This window comes from Boleophthalmus pectinirostris, unplaced genomic scaffold (assembly GCF_026225935.1).
Source record: "Boleophthalmus pectinirostris isolate CB_2022bp ecotype Guang Dong unplaced genomic scaffold, ASM2622593v1 HiC_scaffold_4, whole genome shotgun sequence".
Taxonomy (NCBI): domain Eukaryota; kingdom Metazoa; phylum Chordata; class Actinopteri; order Gobiiformes; family Gobiidae; genus Boleophthalmus; species Boleophthalmus pectinirostris.
The window spans coordinates 28,206,262-28,228,104 of record NW_026571353.1 but is presented as its reverse complement, the minus strand read 5'-3'; the positions used below and the strand labels follow the sequence as shown (position 1 = coordinate 28,228,104).

Genomic DNA, 21,843 nt, shown 5'->3' with positions numbered 1-21,843 from the left:
ATTAAGTAGAAATAAACCTGCTATCACTTAGATCTCTCGAAGTTCTGAATTCAGTTTATTTCAGTCTGTTCTCAAATGTTCTTGGACAAGTTTAAAATGTGCTCTCTGAACTTAATATTCATTTGAAATCATAAATTGCAAATGTAATCACAATTGCAATCACAGTTGGATGTATTTCAAAAATTATTCAGCCCCATGGACAAGACTACTTTATATTCACTTTACTTCTTTCATATACTGTCTGTGAGGTCTTTGGCTCTCTGGATCTTTTGTGGAATTTGAATGGAATGACTTTCTCAGAGACACTGCCTCGGGTCACCAGTCCCACCTTTAGCCTCTCTGACTGTTTCAGAAAACTTCACTGTGTTTGAGCTCAAGTTTGGATCCTTCCACAGACCTCGTCACGGGTTTCAGTTTCCAGTTATTGATAATATGCAGCTAATGTCATTCATATTCCCTGGGGGTGTGATGCTAACTGTAGGCTCTGCTCTGTTTGAGGCTTTGTTAGACTTTAATCAAGAGTTGATGTAGGTGGAACTACAACAGATTATCTGATTTTTACTGTTTTACATTAGCCAACAGTCACATTTTGATGAAAATCAAACACCTAAACAGGACCATGGACGCTTGTATTGATCACAGGCTCCTGAAAATGTGTTGATTTAAATCCATTTTGTTCATGTGTGGTGTACGGAGTTTACACAGTGGTGCTCTACTTTTTCAACTCCATACACCTTACAATCTTTTGGATCATTGCTAATCTCTACTGAACAAAATTTAAAAGGTAACTGTTAACAAAACTATTGCTTCGTTCACAAAACTATTGCTTCGTGACATCACAAGGTGGAACAGAGTATTTTGAGCTTTAGAGATGTAAACAGACTAATAATAAAGAATTACTCAAACATGCGCGAATGAGACAAACCACAAGTCCAGATAAGTTTTGAAAAAGTAACAACATTCTAACAAGACTTAAAGTTCACAGAACCTTTAAAACGTCTGAAAAGTATTTCTTTTAATGGCCATTTTCTATAAACGTTCGTCACTCAGACGTCAGCAAAATAACTGGCCTTTTCACCTGTTTTCTTTTCTCCGGTTTAATACAGAGGACATTTTGTGATTAATCTGAAGTTAATGAGCTTAGCCTTTCTCACACTGAAAGGTTACCGTATAAAGTAGTTGGCAATTTCATTATTTCACAGTGAAACTAACAATTACGGCTGCAAGATTAATCAAAATTGAATTGAAATTAGAATTTGAATTACTGTAAAAACCGAATAGCAAACGTTGTAGTACCATAAGTACCATAATTTTCTCAACAAACAACAAAATATCCTGTTTTATTCCACATAAAATTAATGAGTTTAGCCTTTCTCAGACTGAAAGGGTGCCGTTAAAGGTAATTGGCAATTTCATTATTTCACAGTTGGACCTTTGCTTTTTTACCTGTATTTATAGCACTATACCTTTTTATGATAATACCATGTTCTAAGCTGTGCCTTTATTTTCCCAAAAGGATCAGTGTAATACAGGATTGGATTGTTGCAGTCTGTTTTGCATAGAGTCATGTCTGGATGTTTTAACATTTCCTCCCAGTGTGAAATAAATTCAGCCTTCATAGGCTTTTAGGACACCACTAGTTCATGCTTGCATAGATTAGCATAATATTGTCCAAACGATGACAAGCTTCTGAAATGCTGTTTCCTGGAGAGTCGCCTCTGAAATGCAAACTCAAGTGGAGAAGGGACACACTGTTATGTTAGGTTTAAATTGACCTGCTAAAATCCTCCTGAACTGACAGCTGATTATATAAATAGTCTAGTGAAATCATAATTTAACAGTGTAGCAGTGAAATATTGTTTCACTTTTTAATATTGTGCTTGTAAGACATGTCAAATCAATTAAATTAACTAGTAGGATTTCATAAGAAGAGGCACAAACTGTATCCAGCTCTCTTAGAAATGTGTAATTAAGTCCGTGTGCTGTCAGGATATTTTCCATTCCCTATGGAGTTATTGTGTTATTCTGCAGGTTTGGGCACTGATTATTCATAAGCTTTGTGAGATTTGTAAAAGTCCAGTATTAAGCAAAATTGAATCTTGCTTTAAACTGAGCAACTTTAAGCCATGTCTGTTTACATTTCTAAAGCTCAAAATGCCTGGTTCCACCTTGTTATGTCATGAAGCAGTGGTTTTGAAGTTATATGGTAGAGATAGAAAGTTCGAAGGTTGAAATTATCCAAATGATTGTAGTGAAGGTGTATGGAGTGGATCACTTCTTCTATTACCACATGACATCACGAGGTGGAACAGTGTGTTTTCTGTTTGAGAGACTACCTCAGCCTAAATATGCAGGAGTTTTGTGTTAAACATGTGTGAATGAAAAAAAAACAAAACTCTGGGTATGTTTTTGATGAAGAAACATTATTACAGATCAGAAAATAGTGTAATATGGGCCTTTTAAGTGCCAGTTGTAATTAAAAACATCCTCCTCCTCCTGGGCTTTACTGATGAACTGCCTGCAGGGTTCTCAAAACAAGGATCTGTTGCTCGTACTCCTGCACTGTGCTGGGAGGTGCATAATGTTGTAGTGGGTTTGTGACGAGGCGCCCTCTCCTCATTAGTGTCTACAAAGTGTCCTCAGTGTGATCCCAGTGGAGGTCTTCATACTGTATGTGATCTGGCTTATGCTGTTGGGTTTGCCAAAGGATACAACTCAGTACTGCTCTTCTCTCCGATATTATGTAAAAATGCTTCGCTGCTACCATAGACCGTATATATAAATGGACTTAACTAGCGCGCCAAATAGGAAGTTCACATTTGGGCTCTTCCGTCGCTTTCTGACCCTGGCTCCCATTGACTTGCATTGAAATATTGTGACCGCTCTGTCTGTAACTGCTGCTGTGGGGCTTTTGGTCTTAAAATGTTCATATTAATCTGCTCTACATGATCCTGGTGTTTTTCATCCACTAATATAGAGCCTGGCTTAAAATTCTCTCCTGTAACCGTTAGCATCTCGAGCTTCATTTGAGTGGAGCTGAACGCTGTGGGTGACGTCACACTTGCTTAGTTCACTTCTTTATACTAGAGATAAACTGATATATCTACTAGAGATTAGGGCTGGGTATCATTAATAAGTTGCCGATACGATACATACCTCAATACATAGGCCACGATATGATACATATCTCGATACAGTGAGCTTTTGATTCGATACGATTCAATACGATATATTTCAAATCGATTTAATACGGTTCAATTAAAAATAAATGGCTGTGATACTAAGTCTTTGTTAAACCACTTCTTGTGTCCGGTGAATATGAAACAAAAACATTTTAATTGTCAAAAAAGTGAAAATGTCAAATGTGTCGCATAAAAAAAACTTCCCTTTCTCCAAACAAGCAACAAAACTGTAGCGCTGTAACAAAATAATTTAGTAAAATATACCATAAAATACTCTTGGCGATATATCGATACAGCAGCCCACGATATCGATACTGTATCTTCACATTAAACGATACAATTTATCGATATTTTGATATTTTTGCACACCCCTACTAGAGATAGACTTATATATCATTTGGCCGATATTCTGGGCAGATATTCGAACTTTTTAACGTTTTATCATCAGTTTTTAATCTCCAACACAGGCCAATATTTTATTTTGCTCGATCTTGTGCCTAAAAGACCTATAATTTTATTTAAAATCTGTTTCTGAAATGTTATAAACCGCTAAGTTTCTAAAGCATTTTGTAGTATCTTGTATTTGAATCTTATTTTTGTATCTTTGTGCTTTTTGGACTTCATCATGGATATTAGTTGGAGTGTAGCTGGTTAGCCTTCACTATGCCATTGTACTCTTAATACTGTATTTACATTTTCTGAAAATTTTATTGAAAATTTACTTGAGCATTTGCTGACTGTTGAGCTTCTTTTTATTTGTTTAAAAAAAAAAAAAGTAAGAAAATAATAGAAATTGATTCAAAAATGATGATTGCTCTATATGAGGGAAAACCTTATTGCACAAACCCTGAACTGAATGCATTAAGTGTTCCACAAATTAGACTCTAAATATCCAAAAACAGCATATCACCTCACCAAACAATGAGCCTAACAACCTATAGAGATGATGACGAGGCAGATTTTGCGGGAAAAATAAAAAAATTAAGTCTGAAAATGCAACAAGGCAACATTTGTGCGAATAGGATACAACATTCTTGGCATTTCACGGACTGTTTCCATTTGTTAATTAAATGCTTAAATCCACAATTTTCCACCAGCGCTCAAGACTTCAAATAACGCTTCAAATAATCAGGAAACAGGGTCGTGACACCTCAAATCCAATTACACCCAGCTAGCACAGTTAAGAAAGGATAGCTGACGTAGTTCTCCTAATGATTTGAACCGTTTTTTCATAACAATATTTAAGCCGCGCGCAATATTTTAGTTTAGGTCATCATTTTGTTTATCATTTTGTTCCCTCATCAAAATCCTTAACTTAAAAGGTCAGTATTATGTAAACTTCACTTTTTAGAGCTTTAACCATTAACCGTTCATTCATGCTCATTTGAGTTATCATGCATTTAGTTGCATTCAAGGCTTGAGTGAGTTAAAAGGTCCTATATTTTGCAGAATTGAGCTTTTAGTAATGTTTTGGTCATTCACACATGTCTGAGTTGTTGTGGAAAAAATTATATATCTCTTGATGATAAATAATTAATACATTTGCGAGGCCCAATGAGTTTTTGGCATACAGACCAAAGTTTACTCTTCTTACAGCAGATATGGACAGGACTTAATCCTGCCCTGGCCAGAGACCAACATCCTCACCAACAGTCTGTCCCTACAACATTAGACCCCAGTCTCTGTCCCAGAGCATTTGAGCCCTGAGTATTTTTTACAGAAATACAAGTTACTTACATATCAAAGCAGAGTGACTTTTGTTTCAGAGCCTGTACTAAATTAACAAATACATTTGAGGCCAGCTAAGACTAGGGCTAGGCATCATTAAGAAGTAATCTATATGATACATACCTTAATGCATAGGCCATGATATGATACATATCTCGATACAGTGCACTTTCGGTTCGGTATATATTTCAAATCAATTCAATACAGTTCAATAAAAAATAAAGGCTAAATGATGGCTGTGATACTAAAAGTCTTTCTTAAACCACTTCTTGTGCAAAGTTCATATGAAACACACTCATTTTACTCATCAAAACAGTGAATATGTCAAATGTGTTGCATAAACGTTTCCTTCCTTTGAACAAACAACAAAACTGTTGCGCAGTAACAAAAGAATTTAGTAAAATATACCAAAAAATACTCTTGGCGATATATCGATACAGCAGCCCACAATATCAATACTGTATTATCACATTAAATGATACCATATCCTGATATTTTGATATTTTTGTGCACCTCTAGCTAAGACGACCCACAGTTTCCTGTACGGTGGGGACAGTTGTGTCTGCTGAGCCTTTACACATGCAAATGGTCTGGGTCTTGGGTAGAAATCACATTCATTTACACAAAGACAGATTGAGAGAAATCTTTCGACAATATAAATTTCCATCACAGAGTAATCCTTTATCTGTGTGCCCGTAGCACTTTAAGTGGCCCCCGCCTTGACTACGTCCCTCCAAATCATGTGAATCCTTGCAAAACTGTCATGGTCATCATCCCCCCCGCCTTGTCTAACCAATTTTCTGAGGGAAACACTCTTTGTTATTAGTCTGTCTACATCTTCAAAGCTCAAAATGCTTTTTTCCATCTTGTGATATAACAACACTTTAGTTTTCAAGTTAACAGCTACCTTTTACCTTTTATTCAGTAGCTATTGGCAATTCCAAGACTGAAATTATCCAAATGGTTCTAGTGAAGGTGTATGGAGTTTAAAAACACAGTGGAGCACTCTCTATTGCCACATGACATCACAAAGTGGAACAGTGTTTTCAGTCTGAGAGAAGAACTTGCAGGGTGTGTGTGTTAAACATGTGTGAATAAAACAAATCTTGTTTTTGATAAGAAACAACATTGTAACATGGATCAGATAATAGTGTAATATGGGCCCTTTAAACCATTTCTTCATTTCAAAGCCTTCCTGTGCCAGATACCCAAAATAATCTTGTTTCGCTAATTCCTCTGTCCCTCCTTTTTCTCTCTCTTTCGCCCAGGGACATAGACATGATTCATCCTTCACTTTTCCCCCTTCACGCTCTCACCCACTCATCGCTGCTGCGCTGGAGTAAATTTTATTGAAGCATGGCTGTGCGCGTCACTCCTCTGTTGCAGATTTGTAGAGTCTTGTCATGTAGCAGAAAAGACAATATGAGAAGGATGTGTGTTATCCAGGGCTTACTGATCAGACCTGCCATCTGCTAGCCCGTGTTGTTGTTATACAGATTCCATTAATACCGTGATTAAGTTATTTATATCTTTGTTTACCGAAAATGGCAAGGGGCTTTACAATGCCAAGTGGGATAGGCAATGTTGAACTAAATATGTCAGTAATTTTTTGGATTTGCCTGGTTACAACAGCAACAACAATAACAATCAGACCATGTCTTTTGATTAAGTTTTTAGTTGGGTTTGAATTTTCTCAGGATTGTGACGTCAAAGGTAGAAACGCTGTCCTGTTTTAAGTCCAGAAATCATCACCAGACTCGTTCTAAGAATTTCAGCCTGAAATTGCTTTAGTACTATTACCAAGTACCTCCCAGCATGGGGATTGATGAAGCTGGAAAATAACGTGTGGGTCTCAATGCATATTTGTTTAAAGCTACATCTATAATTAGATTAGGTTGTATTCTGACATATCACCACTCGATGTTGTCTACATTACTGCAGTTTGATAGTGTGACAGAAGAAGACCAGAGAGCACAATAAAGGCCAGGTGAAGGGAGAACAGGTTTCGTATCTGCCATGTTCTGGTGAAAAAATCAGATGGTACTTTTAAGTAACAGAACGGCTATGAAAAATTAAGGTTAAGGTGTTAAACCTTGAGACATTTTTAGTCAACTTCTGCCAGTAAATAATCTTATTACAGCAGTTATTTGGCTCAACCAAGATACTGGTTCAGCCAATATCCTGGTCCAAATAAACTTATCCAGCCAATCCACCAGAAATGTTCCAAAGTTTGCATGTAAGTTATAGTGGAGATTCAAGTATTGCACAAGAAGTGAATGGAATGGACAATTTAAAGGTTCTGTATTACACAAATTTGACTTGTGAGCTTTAAGTCATGTTATAATGTTGTTATAATGTTGTTTTCTCTGTTATTAAAAGCATTAATCTAATTGTGTTTTGTTTCATTCACATGTTTGAGCAATCCTGGTTTATTAGTCTGTCCACGTCTCTAAAACTCACAATATTCTTTTCCATCTTGTGATGTCATGTAGTGGTAGTTTTCAAGTTAAACTCATCCAAATGATTCTAGTGAATTTGTATGGAGTTTAAAACACAGTAGAGCTCTTCCCATATTAACACATGACATCACAAGGTGGAACAGAGTGTAAAGATGTCTAAATATGCAGCATGTCTGTGTTAAAAATCTGTGAATGATACAAACAGAACTCCAGGTATGTTTTTGATGAGGAAACAATATTATAACATTGACCAGAAAATGGTGTAATATGGGCCCTTTAACACAAAAGTGCAGAAAAATATGTTGGAAATACTTGTCCCAGGGATCACACAATATACAGCTACACTACAGTCTCTTTTCCTGTCTGTCTTCTGAACAATTTATTAGCCTGACTGCTCTCACCAAATTTGCTGTCCGTGTCCCCACTCTCCCCCTGACCTACTTGTTAATGGAGGTTCTTTTTGATTGGCTTGTTTTTGCAGTGCGTTGTCAGAGGAGGAGAAGACATCATTACGCGCCGGGCTCATCACAAACTTCAACGAACCAGTCAATCAGGTCAGTAAAGTATACAGTTTTGTGCATTATATTTTATGCTCATAGAAGTGTATATGATGGTGTTAATTACTTTGTCAAATGCACTGTGCAGCTTTTCTGATGCTGGGTGCTTATTTCCAAAGAAATGCTACTGCTTTGCCTCGAATATTCTACAGTTTGGCATTAAACAACAGATTGGGTACTTAACTTAAGTGAAAGATTTTCAGCATGTGGTGTGACAGGAATATTTCCTTAGAAAAACACAGTTTTAATTCTTAAAACAATATTTTTTAAGATGGGACAGTTATATCATTTTTAAACCAACAGACGTATCAACTAATTCATTAGAATATTTTGAACATTTATAGTGAATGTCCAGCACAGACAGGAGAGGTCACACCACAGGGCAGGTTAAAATGTCTCAAATGAAAACAGTTACACAAAAAGTTTGTAATGTTTGTAGACCGCTTTCTTTACAGTTTGTTTTTTTAAAATCATTTTTTATATTTTGCTACAAAAACTGCAAGACAGAAAAAAAGGTACGACACCCCCAAACATCAAGTACCTGATTATAGTTTTTATTTCTCAAAAAATACTTTGAAAAACACACATTCTTACTGTGAGTGAGGTCGCATCTCCTCAGATCTGCTCCTTACCTTGACCTGGTGGCATCCACCTGTGCCGTATTTTGAAACACTTTTTGGAAAAACAATAACATCTTCATGGAGTCCACTCCAGCAGTTGGTGGACCCTCCACCAGAAAAGTTACATTAGTGAGCTATTACGTCTTATTAATTGACTACTGAAATAATTGACCACTAAATAATTATTGTTTGTATTATGAGGAGAAAGTTTTTTTTTAAAAATAAAGACATTATCATAAATGAATCAGAATGGGAGAAGTTTTTAACAAAAAAAAAACAACAAACAAACAAAAAAGTCAAATTTAATACAATACAATTTAAATGATAATTTTACCAGTCGCTTAACTGAACAATAATGTACAAATAATAAATATCACTTACTAGTTGGTTCCTAAAAGCATAATTAGTTGCAGCATTTTTATATGGACTGAATATGCTTTGCACCCATGGGATCCAAGAATCTCTGAGTTGAACTGCCCGTTAGCATTGCCCAACAACATACAAAATAAATAAGACATTCTCAGATCTTTCACTTACCAATCCACCAATCCTTATGTTTTGAGTTAACCAAAGTATTTCTTTCATTTGCCCTGGTTTCCACAATTCCCATGAGGGAATGTCAGTGAGTGAAAAATTCAGGAATCAATTGGCGTGTAATACATTTTGTCTGAAGGGACCTGGAATGCTGTGGCAATCCATCCTGATTTGTACAGTTTATATTTCCCACAGGAGGGGCTCTAATAGACTCCATATGGCCAGCTCCAAACACATTTAAATACTTCCCGCCTCATCCCTGCGGGTTCAAGCTAGTGGGGAGTTTACTCCCAATGCTCGACACTTCATGCAGAGAAAGGCTTCACATCACTCTACTTAAAGGTGCATTGTGTAACTTTTCTGGGTGAGGGTCTGTCATTGCTCTGCCTGGAATGTTACACAGTATGACATTAAACAGCTCTACCTTACATTTATTCAATTACAGGGGGTTTCTTGCTTAAAAATACCAAGAAAAATAGGCATTCTGATCTTAGACTGTATAAAGACGTGGACTAAGCGAGTGTGACATCCCCCATAACGTGTGGCTTGACGGCTTCACTCTAATGAAGCTCGAATTTGGAGTCAGGCTCTATATTATGAAATTGATTTTTTAAATAGTGAAATAAAGACCCCAGGATCATTTAGAGTGGGTTAATACGAACATTTTAAGACCAAAATGATGAGGCTCACTGCAGCAGTTACAGAGAGAGGGCCAACAATATCCCAATGTAAGTCAATGGGAGCCGGGGTCAGTAGGAGCCAGAAGCACCTGTATGCAAACTTCTTATTTGGGACGTGATGGCTAGCATGTTAGTTAGTTAGTTGTTCATTTATACAGTCTAGGATTCTGACTGGGAGTGGGGTTGCCTCTCCACAGGTCTGACTTGTAACTTCTGGTCTGGTTTGGTCTCCATGAAGATAGAAAGGTTTAATACCATACTGTGAAAACATTGCAGACAAAGTAATAACATTTCTCTGTAGTAAAGCATTGGTGGCAACTGCTCTTAGCTCTGAGCTGGTCCTTTCGCCTGCGGTCACCTGACAGTCTACGCGGGCACACCTCCGGGCCCTCCTAGATTAGTCCTGGTTTAGTCCTGTTTCAGTCCTATTTCAGTCTTGGTTTAGTCCTATTGTAGTCCTGGTTCAGTCCAGGTTTAGTCCTGTTTTAGTCCTGGTTCAATCCTAGTTCAGTCGTGTTTTAGTCCTGGTTCAATCCAGGTTTAGTACTGTTTTAGTCCTGGTTCAGTCCTGGTTTAGTCCCTCTGGTCCAGTCCAGGTTTAGTCCTGTTTTAGTCCTGGTTCAGTCCAGGTTTAGTCCTGTTTTAATCCTGGTTCAGTCCAGGTTTAGTCCTGTTTTAGTCCAAAACGAAGCTTAAGCACAAGTTGAACACGGCGACAGAAGACAACAACCCTTTACCCAGAATGCTTTGCGACGTAAACAAATATGGTGAACTACTATTGATTGTATTTTCTCCTTTTTTAATCTAAAAAATACTACAAACGAACATATTTTAGATTTTTTGGTATTACGTATTTATAACTGATGCCAACGCTACTCATATAAGACCAGCATGTCCAAGTAGCCGGGGATTCTTTTAAAGCTGCACTATGTAACTTTTCTGATGAAGATTCAGCCACCTCTTGTTCTCATGGTGTTGTTATTGCTTTGCCTGTGAACTTTTGACGATGGAGTTAAGAAGTCAGCTCTGTGAAGAGGCATTTTTAGCAGTAAAAACACAGAGATAAACTAAGACAAGATTTAATGCCTGACTGAAAAATTCTTGGCAAAAAAATTATATCTGCATGGAGACAGGCAGGCAGTTGGTGGAAGTAAAAGTTACATAGTGAGCCTTTAAAGTTCATTGGTTTTGCTTGAAATAATAATGTTATTCTGATTTTGGTTCAGTTACTGTGACTTACATCATACCATAAGTCCATGTAGCATACAGCTGGTTTCTATGGGCTATTAACTTCTAATACATAACATGTTTAGATCACCATTTTACCTTTTATTGTTTTGAAAATCCTAACCATACTGCTGACCGTAAGGAGGATTTAAACAGGGCGTAGAAGAGATCGCTAATTTATTCAAACACTTATAAAACCCCTTCAAACTTTTGATGAGGGGATAACGTAATAACATGGTATAAAAAAGTAAATTTGCATAATACCCCTCCTCTTTAAAGTTAGACATAGTTAATCAGGGCAACATTCAGCGCTTTTATGAATCTGCATCTGAGTTTCTGTAGTGCGCCTCTCGACAAATGAGCTGTCACTTTGGGTTGTGTGTGTGCGCCGGCTGAGTGCAGGCAGGGCCGGGCACTTTGGTGAAAGACCAGTTTTAGTTGAGTCTCAGGTCCAAAATGACAGAAGAGAACAAGACAGAAGTCAGAGCTGAATTTCGGTGATATTTGAAGTTTGCAGGCTGTTTGATTTTCACTGTTACAATCAGACTGCCTTACTTAAATAATGGTTAACATCATTATGGTTAACGTAATCTCTAGTTTCATTTTAACATTTCTGTTTAAAGAGGACCTTGTATGCTTTTGCCTGGTATTTGGCCATTTTGTTCGTTGTAACCCACAGCTGTACTCAAAAAACAGTCCCCAGTAACTCAATGATGTGGGAGACCCATTATAACAAGTGGATGTTACATAATTTGTCTCCTCTGAGGCCTGAGCAATTCTCTTCCATAGCCTCTTTTTAGTATGGAGTACATGCTAATGAATAATTTAACAGTTTTTTAAGATAACTATTTTTAAAATGCACGCTGAATGTATATTTTCATCAAACATTTACCAGAAGAATCTTTGTGCTGAATACAAAATGGACTGTAAAGGAATCTATTATCTAAAACACAAGTCGTCAGCCCAAACTCAGCTTTTCTTTGTGAATAATTCAGGCTGTCACTAATCGGGAGAAGAACAAAAAGCATTCTTCTTAAAAATTGTTTTACCTCTGGGGTGCTAACTGTCCTTTTCAGTCTAGACATTTCACATTTTACTTTAAGTGAGGCAGTTCCTAAATATATTTAGCAATTTATGTGTTACATAATGCAATTGTTCTTTGTTATTTCCTGTTCAAATAAAATATGTCAGCCATGATTCTTCCCTTACTTCTTTTGGATTGTAGATTGAATTGAACCAACTCTATTTTGCTGGAATATTGTTACAGCTTTCATCTGCTGAACAATAAGTCGATATATTTATTATCATGACAGGCCTAGTGAGATGCATATGTTGAGATTATAGTATTAAATAAGTGATATCCAAATGTATGTGCGTCTATATGTTCTGACAGATAGCCACACAGATCGCCGTGCTGATAGCTAAGGTTGCGCGCCTGGACTGCCCACGGCACTGGCCCGAGCTCATCCCCATCCTCCTGGAGTCAGTGAAAGGTCAGGACAGCCTCCAGCAGCACCGTGCTCTGCTCACCTTCTACCACGTCACCAAGACCCTGGCCTCCAAGTGCCTGGCCCCGGACAGGAGGCTCTTCCAGGAGGTAAGTCAAAAAAATTTACAACATGAATTCATTATTACATTTAAATTGTTGTAAATAAATTTATATGAGATGAAACTTCTTCTGGGTCAAGAATATTAAAGAAATTATGTTGAGGATATTTAGAATTAGTGATTCTTTTGGCAGACAGGAGAGTTTGTTTAGCTGCTCTACATATTTCGGCTACTTCCTCTATGTGGCCTTCCTCAAAAGCGCCACGTGAAAGTGCAGTGTTGCGTCTTGTCCCCTACTGTTTGACGCCTTCTCCAGGACTGCATCCCAAGCCTGAAATGAGGTGTACGCTCCCTCATCAAGATACCCAATGGTCCAAGGAACAACTTTGCACTCAAGCTCACTTCATATTTTTAAGAAGATGTCTTGTGCGTTAGGTATGCCCCCTTATATATACAGTCTGTGCTTGTTGTGTAGTTGTATGGATTGTGGTAGGAATGTAGGCATGTATCTTTCATTTTACAGTCCACCAATGAAGCCCAAAGAATAACTATTTGGGTTTGAGTTGACAAAGAACAATGATTCTAAACATTTTTGTTCCAGTTGTTTTGGTATGCACTGCAACAAATCACTTGGACAGTTTTGGAAAATAATCTAATTGCCATTTGATTTCACAAGCATTGCAAATGTGATAAGATTTGCGTTGTGTTTAAAAAGTAGGATTCTGTTCAGAGAGCACTTTGTAAACTCCAGGAGCAATAACATTTGAAAGACGATTGAAATGAACTGATAAAACAAATACAAGAATCTCATGCATTTCAAAGAGGTCTGAACTTCAGCTACAACAACACTACTCTTCTAAAAAAAGCAAGATTTTGTTCTTTGCAAAGGATTCAAGCTTTTGCTGATATACAATTTTCATACTATGATTTTTATTTGATCACAGTTAATTCTGCAGCCCTACTAGTGTATTCAATCTGTAAAATGATGCCGTGTGTATGCTTTTTATAATTTGTATGCTTTGTATGTCCTAGTACAAGCTAGTTTTGTCTCAATATTAAAATTTCAAACTCTTTTTCCATAGTAAGTTATAGATTCTATACTCAATACAGATTCCAATACCTCAAAGATCATATAAAACTCTTTATTTAGACAATAGAATATAATTTTTAAATAATAGTACTGTATTACGATGTTTCCTGTTGTTTCCATAGTGGTGCATGGGCATACTCTAGTCTATGTGGTCTTATACTTGTTCTGATACAGCCCAAGATCATTCTATAGCTATTCATAACTTGTAATAAATTCTATCCTGTGAATGTGAGTATCTAGTTTTGACATTTTAGTATCGTTTAGTATCTGATTTTCTGTACTTTTGACAACCCTACTTCAACCATATTCTTATTTGTACTCATTACTCTCTTTTTAATTAAACCATTCTGTTGTTTGGGGCTTCAGTGCCACATTTGACCTGCGGGGGGCGCTGTTTAGCCATGCTGTGAGAGAGCGTGGGGTCTCTCAGTGCTGGGAGCATGTATGTTTGTGTGTGTGTGTTTGTGTGTGCTTACATGTGCGCTTCATGCATGGCTCACCTCTGATTGACGTGTTTGGAAATAGACTTGTCTGGTCACAGGGTCGGTGTGTAGATTGAGAAGTCTGCTTATGGGAGTTAAGGTTTCTTTAACAAAAAACGTCAGGAAAAACTCGGTTCATGTCAGAGCACCAGTCCTGAAATGATCAAGTGGTTGTGGATACTAAATTGTGTGATGTTGTGCAGAGGGTTGGTTGTATTGTGCTCAGATGATTTGCCTCAGGACATGGTAACTCCAGAGCTGAGGGAGGCCCAGTCACAGTCAGACTGGAAAATTATGCACTGATGACTTTGACATTAAAGGAGCCATACTGAGATCCTAACTGTGTATTTGCAAAGGACTTAACTAGGGCTAACTCCAAGGCTAACCCAAGGACTAAACCAGGATGAAAAGCAAGGACTAAAGTGAGACTGAACTAGGACTAGAACAACTTTAACAGACTTGCAATTATGCGCTGATGACTTTGACATTAAAGGAGCCACGCTTAGATCCTAACCTTGTATTTGCAGAGGACTAAACCAGCACTTAACCAGGTCTAAAGCAGGACTAACCTCAAAGCGAATAGCAAGGACTGAAGAAAGACTGAACCAGGACTAAACCAGGACTAAACCAGGACTAAACCAGGACTAAACCAGGACTAAACCCAGGACTAAACCCAGGACTAAACCAGGACTAACCAGGATAAACCAAGAATAAACCAAGAATAAACCAAGAATAAACCGGGAGTAAACCGGGAGTAAACCGGGAGTAAACCGGGACTAAACCGGGACTAAACCGGGACTAAACCGGGAATAAACCGGGAATAAACCGGGAATAAACCGGGAATAAACCAGGAATAAACCAGGAATAAACCAGAAGAAACCCATGGGGCAATAGCAAGGACTAACAAACGACTGAACCAGTACTAAAACAACTCTTAACAAAGTTGAAATTATGTACTGATGACTATGACATTAAATAATTGCAAAGGACTGAACCTGGACTGAACCTGGACTGAACCTGGACTGAACCTGGACTGAACCTGGACTGACCCTGGACTGAACCCGGACTGAACCTGGACTATAAACTACATTAAATAAGATAAACAAGGCCCTTAACTGCATATTTGCGAAGAACTGAGCCAGGACTAAACCAGGACTTGAACCTGAACTAAAGCCTCATGGTGAAGTGGACTTAAAAAATACACAAAATACAGAAAGTGCACAAAAACCTACTTCAAGAAGTATGGAGCAGACAATTTTAGAGGTAAAATGGATTAGGAGTAGAAGCCAGAGAAGTACCATTATTATAAAAGTTTGTGGTTAAAAATATTTCTGTGTTGAAGTGTTGTAATGGAACCACCCAGTCCATGTTGTGAGATGCCCAGCTTAATTCAAGTTTGAGTTTTGCCGTTTATTTAGTAAATAGTTGAGTTTATTAACATTATTTAACTGCAAATTTTGATACTGATTTTCACTGGTTCAATTAGCCAGATGTGTACCGTATTTTTTGGACTTTAAGTCACACTTTTTTCATGGTTTGGGTGGTCCTGCGACTGATACTCCGTTGCGAAATTTTCACACTGACAGTCGCGAGAGGGCGCTCTAGCCTTGTGTGTCAGTATCTGCTGGTCCTGCTACTCCTGTACCACTGTCACTTCGCGCTCTACTGCGCATGTCGCCTGCAGAAAGAGCCGCTGTCCTGCTGCAAATAGTGAAATATTCAGGAAAAAACTGTAATCGAGCAGCAGAAAGAAAGTTTTGAGTGAGCGAGAAACTTGTGAGGGACTGGGGAAAAACGGGGATGGAGAACACAGCTTCATGGCAACTGGGAGGGTGCGCCATGTAACTTTCCTGGAAGTCACTGGATGGATCAACAAAGCCTGGTCTTCAGTGACAACCGAAACCATCCTGTCAGGATTCAGAAAGACTGGACTAATTGGAACTGATGCTGAGTCTGACGACAGCTACACAGAAGAGGAAGCGGCGCTCTTTTTACCCCCGGAAGTTGCGGAGTTCCTCAGAAGTGACACTGAGGATGAACAATTCAGTGGATTTAGTGATTTGGAGTGAGATGAAGTTTGGTAAACTTGTTATTTTCTGTTGTTTATGCTCTAGTTATTCGAATAACTGTTCATATATTACGTTAACATACCAGACGCCTATTCAGCCTGTTGTTCTCTGTTCTATTGTTATTACTATAAATTGCGTTTCAAGATGAAATGTCGGTTCCTGGTCTCTGATTTTATAAAATAAATTCCCCCCAAAAAGTGTGACTGATAGCCCGGTGTGAATTTTATATGTTTTTTTCTTCTTCATTATGCTTTTTTTGGCTGGTGCGACTTATGCTCCGGAGCAAATTATAGTCCAAAAAATACGGTACTTTTAAACTAAAAGTGTGTGGTATTCATGGGATTTTTTGGGCTACTTTAAAATTGCAACAAAAGCACTGTTGACTTCTGAACTCTGAGTATCTGCTTCACTGCGTGTTAACATACTCTATTCAGCTTTGTTGTGACTGTATTTTTGGAAATTATGCAGAAGTACCATCACTGCTACATCAGAGTTTACGCCTCAGTGAAAGTGCTTTATAAGTGAAGATTACAGATTGTCACAGCTCAAGTTTTTTAGATAACTCTTACAAATGGAGCTTTAAGTACATGCATATCATTTTGAATCAAAGTTGAAAGTGTCGGTTAAGGACACAGCACTGATTTGTATGCAAAACAAGTTGTCCTTTGGCTGTAATCACAATGCAGCGATGCCTGAGGTCTGCATGCTTTTGGGGAAGAATCCATCAGTGTCATGGTGGCGTTGCGCTTATAAATCCCAGCATCACAGCGAGAACGCCTGGGACTGATTATGTAGAACCAGTGGGATTTTTCTGGTTAGAGTTTACAAGTCATATTCAGACTACTAATCTATGTCATAATGTTGAGTGTGTTTTGTTTCATTCACACATATTTAACACACAAACCCTGCATATTAAACTGAAAACACTCTGTCTTGTCATGTCATGTGGTAAAACAGGAAATGCTCCACTGTGTTTTTAAACACCATACACCTTCACTGGAGTTATTTGGATGATTTCAGCCCTGGAATTGTCAGTCTCTACTGAACAAAAGGTAAACGGTAGCTGTGAATGAAAACTACCACTTTATGACATGACAAGGTGGAACAGACAGACTTATAATAAAGGGTTTAGTCAAATATGTGTGAATGAAACAAAACACAACGAGGTATGTTTTGAGGAGATTACATTACTGTATAATATGATTTAGACCTCACAAGAGTCAGTTTTGTGTAATATGGGGCCTTTAAAACTATATCGACCGATAATATTGGGCCAATATTTGCACTTTTTAGTGTATTGGCAACCAGCCTCAGATCTCCAGCAGAAGCCAGTATGCAGTTTAGGCCAATCTGCTGACTGAAGAATGTGCATAAAACTTTACGAAATGCGGCTTTGTTGTAAAAAGGTCTGTCTGTGGATGAGTTTCAAATTATATACAAATCAGCCCTACATATTTGTGAAATTAACAGTTTGTTTTTCTCATATCCATGGAGACTGTGCCAGAGGCTAGCTATGGAGCTATTGACTTTTGAGATGCTACAGGCTTTTTACACCAAATGTTGCAGCAAATGTGGCAGGAGACCTTGCAGAGTAAATACTTCAAGACCTTCCAGAGGAAAAACTTTGAGGGAACGTCCCATTTCATCACATGGCGAAAAATAGGGTGGTGCAAGATTGAAGCTTTTCCTGTTTTGTGGACACAGAGGAGGAACACTTCTGCACTGAGACACAAAAGAGAAGTGCAGTGGAAATGTTTCTGCTGCAAAACTTGAATTTCCCTCGAGATCAGTAAAGTATCTCTCTGTCTCTTTCTCTCATGTAATTGATCCAAAAATATCGGCAGAGCTTATCGGCCATTTTGTTTTACTGGATTCTACACAATTGGTCTGAACTTTGGCCATGAAAAAACATTATATTGTTCATCTCAACTACTGGTGCATTTGCTCTCACTACTCTGTTGTGATCGTTCGTTTTCATAGCTAACCCCTCTGGATGAAGCAGGTAATGACCAACCATCTGGCTTTTTGTATTTTAATCATAAAGTAACTCAATACATCACAATCTCTTCTAATTAAATGATAAAACTAATTATATTTTCCTGTACAGTATTTGGTATTTTCAGAATAAAAAAAATACATAAAGCTGAAGAACTGTTATTTGATGTATTTAATGATAACACAAACCTGGACACGGCAGCTGGTAAAGTAGCCCATTGCTGTCCCCTCAGTGGTAGTAGAAGCGCTAATGGAGCTTCAAACTGAGTATATGACTAAACACCAGATTTGGTCGACAGTTGCTCATCACCATCTCTCATTGTCTTTCTTATATTAAAGCAGACAATTTTGCATAATTGACTTTTTAGAGCTTTTAACCATGTTATAGTTGTTTTCCCTTACCCTATATAAAAATGTAACCATTTACCGTTTTTACCATTTACTCACTCAAATTTGTATTTGGAGTGATTTGTGCATATCTAAGCAATTTTTAATTGCTTATTTTCAAGATGTCATTTTGTCGATCAACCCCCATTTTCACCACCACTGGTATACGCCCAGTACTCTCTACTTCGTTCTCCAATTTGGTTTTCTTAATCTGTTATATGCATAGTCATTTTGATATAAATGGAAAAAATCTGCTGCTTGGTAGTGTGATGTGCACTTATCTGTAGGATCAGCCGCCAACTACACAACTCTCTGTTGTGATGATGTTACGCTGATGTCAGCTCCCATTTGACACTACAGTTTTCTAATCTAGAAGTCAGCGGACTAGCTACTTTTAGATAAATATTGTAATTTTAAATTTGCAAATTATAACATAATTATCCTCGGGTGTGTTTAGTTTATTTATTTAATGAGACAGGGACAGCGCACAATATACATTAACCTTAATAGGAGAAATGCATTGTACCAGGTTGTAGCACCAGTGCTAATTTCCACCTGTAGTCCCTGGGCAGGTTAATTGATAAATAAGGTCAATTAAATACAATCAATCAGGTATTCTTCCTGGAGACCTGTGTAGCAAGGGGGAAGCCGGAGCGCCCGTAGGAAACCCATCCAGACATGGGGAGAAACATGCAAACTCCACACATAACGGTGACCCGGGAATCGAACCCAGCACCTTCTTGCTGCGAGGCATGAGTCCTAGCCACTCAGCCATGTCCTGTGTCAGTGACTCATCAAATAAATAAACTAAACACATACATCTATCACCTCTCTGCATTTTTATGATACTATGGGTGAGCTGTGTCTTTCCTCTAATTTTTCTGATATGAATTAACTGAAAATGTCCATTTTATAAATCAAACTAATGTCTGTGTGCACTCTGGCTCCTCTCCCATTTAGTTATATCATTAAATACATCACGACTAATGCGCCTTTTGGAATTAATTATATGATAACAAATTCTGCATGATGTATTGCTGCAGAGAAATATTTCTATAAACTGTACTTTATGCCACTCAATAACAATTAAACTAGATAATCCCAATAAACCATTTTAAGTAAATGAGCATCAATTATTAAAAAGCATGAGCAACAACAAATAGCAGAGTTAAGCCATTATTACCCATAGAAGTTATTTATTAAACCCTTTAGAAAATATATAGTTCCAGCTATCATTTATGTAACCATAAGTTAATGTAGTAAATATTGTGTTATATTGTATATAATATTATGACTCTTTTCAGATCATTCTCAGAGTTTTTGTTTTTCCATTGATCTGGCCTGACTGCTCAGCTCAGCTTAAAGGGCTCATATTAAACTATTTTCTGATCTTTGCTAAAATTATGTTTCCTCATTAAAAACGTGTTGTTTCATTCACACATATTTAACACACAAACCTTGCATATTTAGGCTCTGTTCCATCTTATGATGTCATTTGGTAATACCAGAAGTGCTCCACTGTGTGCTCCACGAGAATCATTTGGAGAATTTAAGTCCAGGAATTGCCAATCTCTACTAAACTAAAGGTAAAAGGAGCTGTTAACTTGAAAAATATGAACCAATAATTAGCCATAGAAGTTATTTACTAAAAAAATGAAAAACTCCCAATTTTTGCAAAGAAATTGTACACACAGTAATTATTAAGACCCAAAATATATTGTTCCAGCTTTCATGTATTGAATGAAAAGTCAATATTGTAATTATTGTGACAGACCTTGGTGTTGGGTTAGATGTCTTTTATTTCTTTAATGGGACAGGTTGAGGTTTAATCTAGACATTTTCAATGCATATTAAGTGACTTTAAGGTAATACGTCCTTGTGTTAGTTTTCAGGTGGTGTGCCCGAGCTTGTGTAATTCACCGTCTCATTGTTCCACCTGGGGCCTCACTGATAAATACTGCCTCTTATGTGCTCCGTTTTGCAGCTAACATTGTGGCTTAGTTTGATGTCATTTTCCTTCAGCATCATTTAACAACAAAAGACACAATCTATAGAAGTCATTCTATTTCCACTGCCAATTTCCTCTTGAATATTTCATGCTTTCTGGTGTGTTCATCTATATTTGATCAGGGTAATGTCTCTTTCCTTGCCTCTGTACTGTCCATGCTCCCACTGAAAACACTGAACTAGTGCTCGCGCCGTCCATGACCATAGGGACTCCTGTAGTTATAACTTAAGTGCTTGTAGTGGAGGTTGTTTGGTGAATTTGCAAGAAAACTATTGAAATGACACAGCATAATCTATAAAACTTCTATGTTGTTGTTTATTTCCCAATCATTGCTGCTGTTTCCCCTATGTGCGAATAGAAATAGAATATCTTCAGATACCAAACAATAGTGTAAAGGCTCTTTTGTTCTTTTGTTCTGCATCAGCCAGCAGTACCATATAATATGTCAATCAACCCATATGTTTTTTATTCTTGAGGGGTAATTAAAGCACATTCAGCTTTTAAAATACACTAAATAATGAAAAAGAATAACTGAAAACAAAGATCTTAACAGAAGTAGGACATGTCAGCAGTTTGAGGAGAGTAACAACCCTCTGGACAAAAAGTCTCTTTGCTCTTACTTTGCTCTTCTCATTTCAATTTGAGTTGAAATGAGCTGTTCTCTCAAAGTATTTCCAGTGGAAGGTCTTTTGCCCTATTTCTTGTAAAAAGTAATTTCAATCGATGGACCTCTTTGTGTTTCTTCCCGGAGTGACAGTGGTTGTAGTGCATGAATGTGGTGTGAGGGTGTGATTGGTAGAAGACGAAAAAGAATACTGATATTGATACTTTGGGTTTAAGCATCTGCCGATACCTGATATTGACCAATACCAAAGTAGGGTGTGAGGCTTTTCTCCCACAAAACACACTCATTACAAAAAGTTGTAGTACAAAAAGTGTTATGTAATTGTTGTTCATCTTGCAAATACTGAACAGCTTTGTGTGACTAAAGTTCAAACATTATGAGACATTATCAGGCAGTAAATATTCTAATTAACTCAATGTAAAGGCACAACCAGGATATTGGCTGAACCCATGGAACCGATAACCAATCCAGAATTCAAACCGATCCAAAATGACATAGATCTGAGCAAAATACCAGTATTGGTGTGGGTGCTAGGGATGGGCATTCAGTTAAAATTTTCTTAATCGATCGTCGGGAGAATTAACAATCGATTTTCAATTAATCATTAATGTTTTTATATTAGTATAAGTATCATCATTATTACTATTACTAA

General features: G+C 37.5%; 1 protein-coding gene across 2 annotated transcripts in view; it reads left to right on the top strand.

The window, feature by feature from the left end:
• The window catches only part of ipo11 (importin 11), a 280,362-nt gene that overhangs the window by 13,703 nt on the left and 244,816 nt on the right, over positions 1-21,843 (top strand). For both annotated transcript variants that reach the window (XM_055161532.1, XM_020932323.2), the window contains exons 4-5: positions 7,851-7,923; positions 12,381-12,584. In XM_055161532.1, the coding sequence (XP_055017507.1) occupies positions 7,851-7,923; positions 12,381-12,584 (277 nt within the window). The remainder of the gene's footprint in view (positions 1-7,850; positions 7,924-12,380; positions 12,585-21,843) is intronic.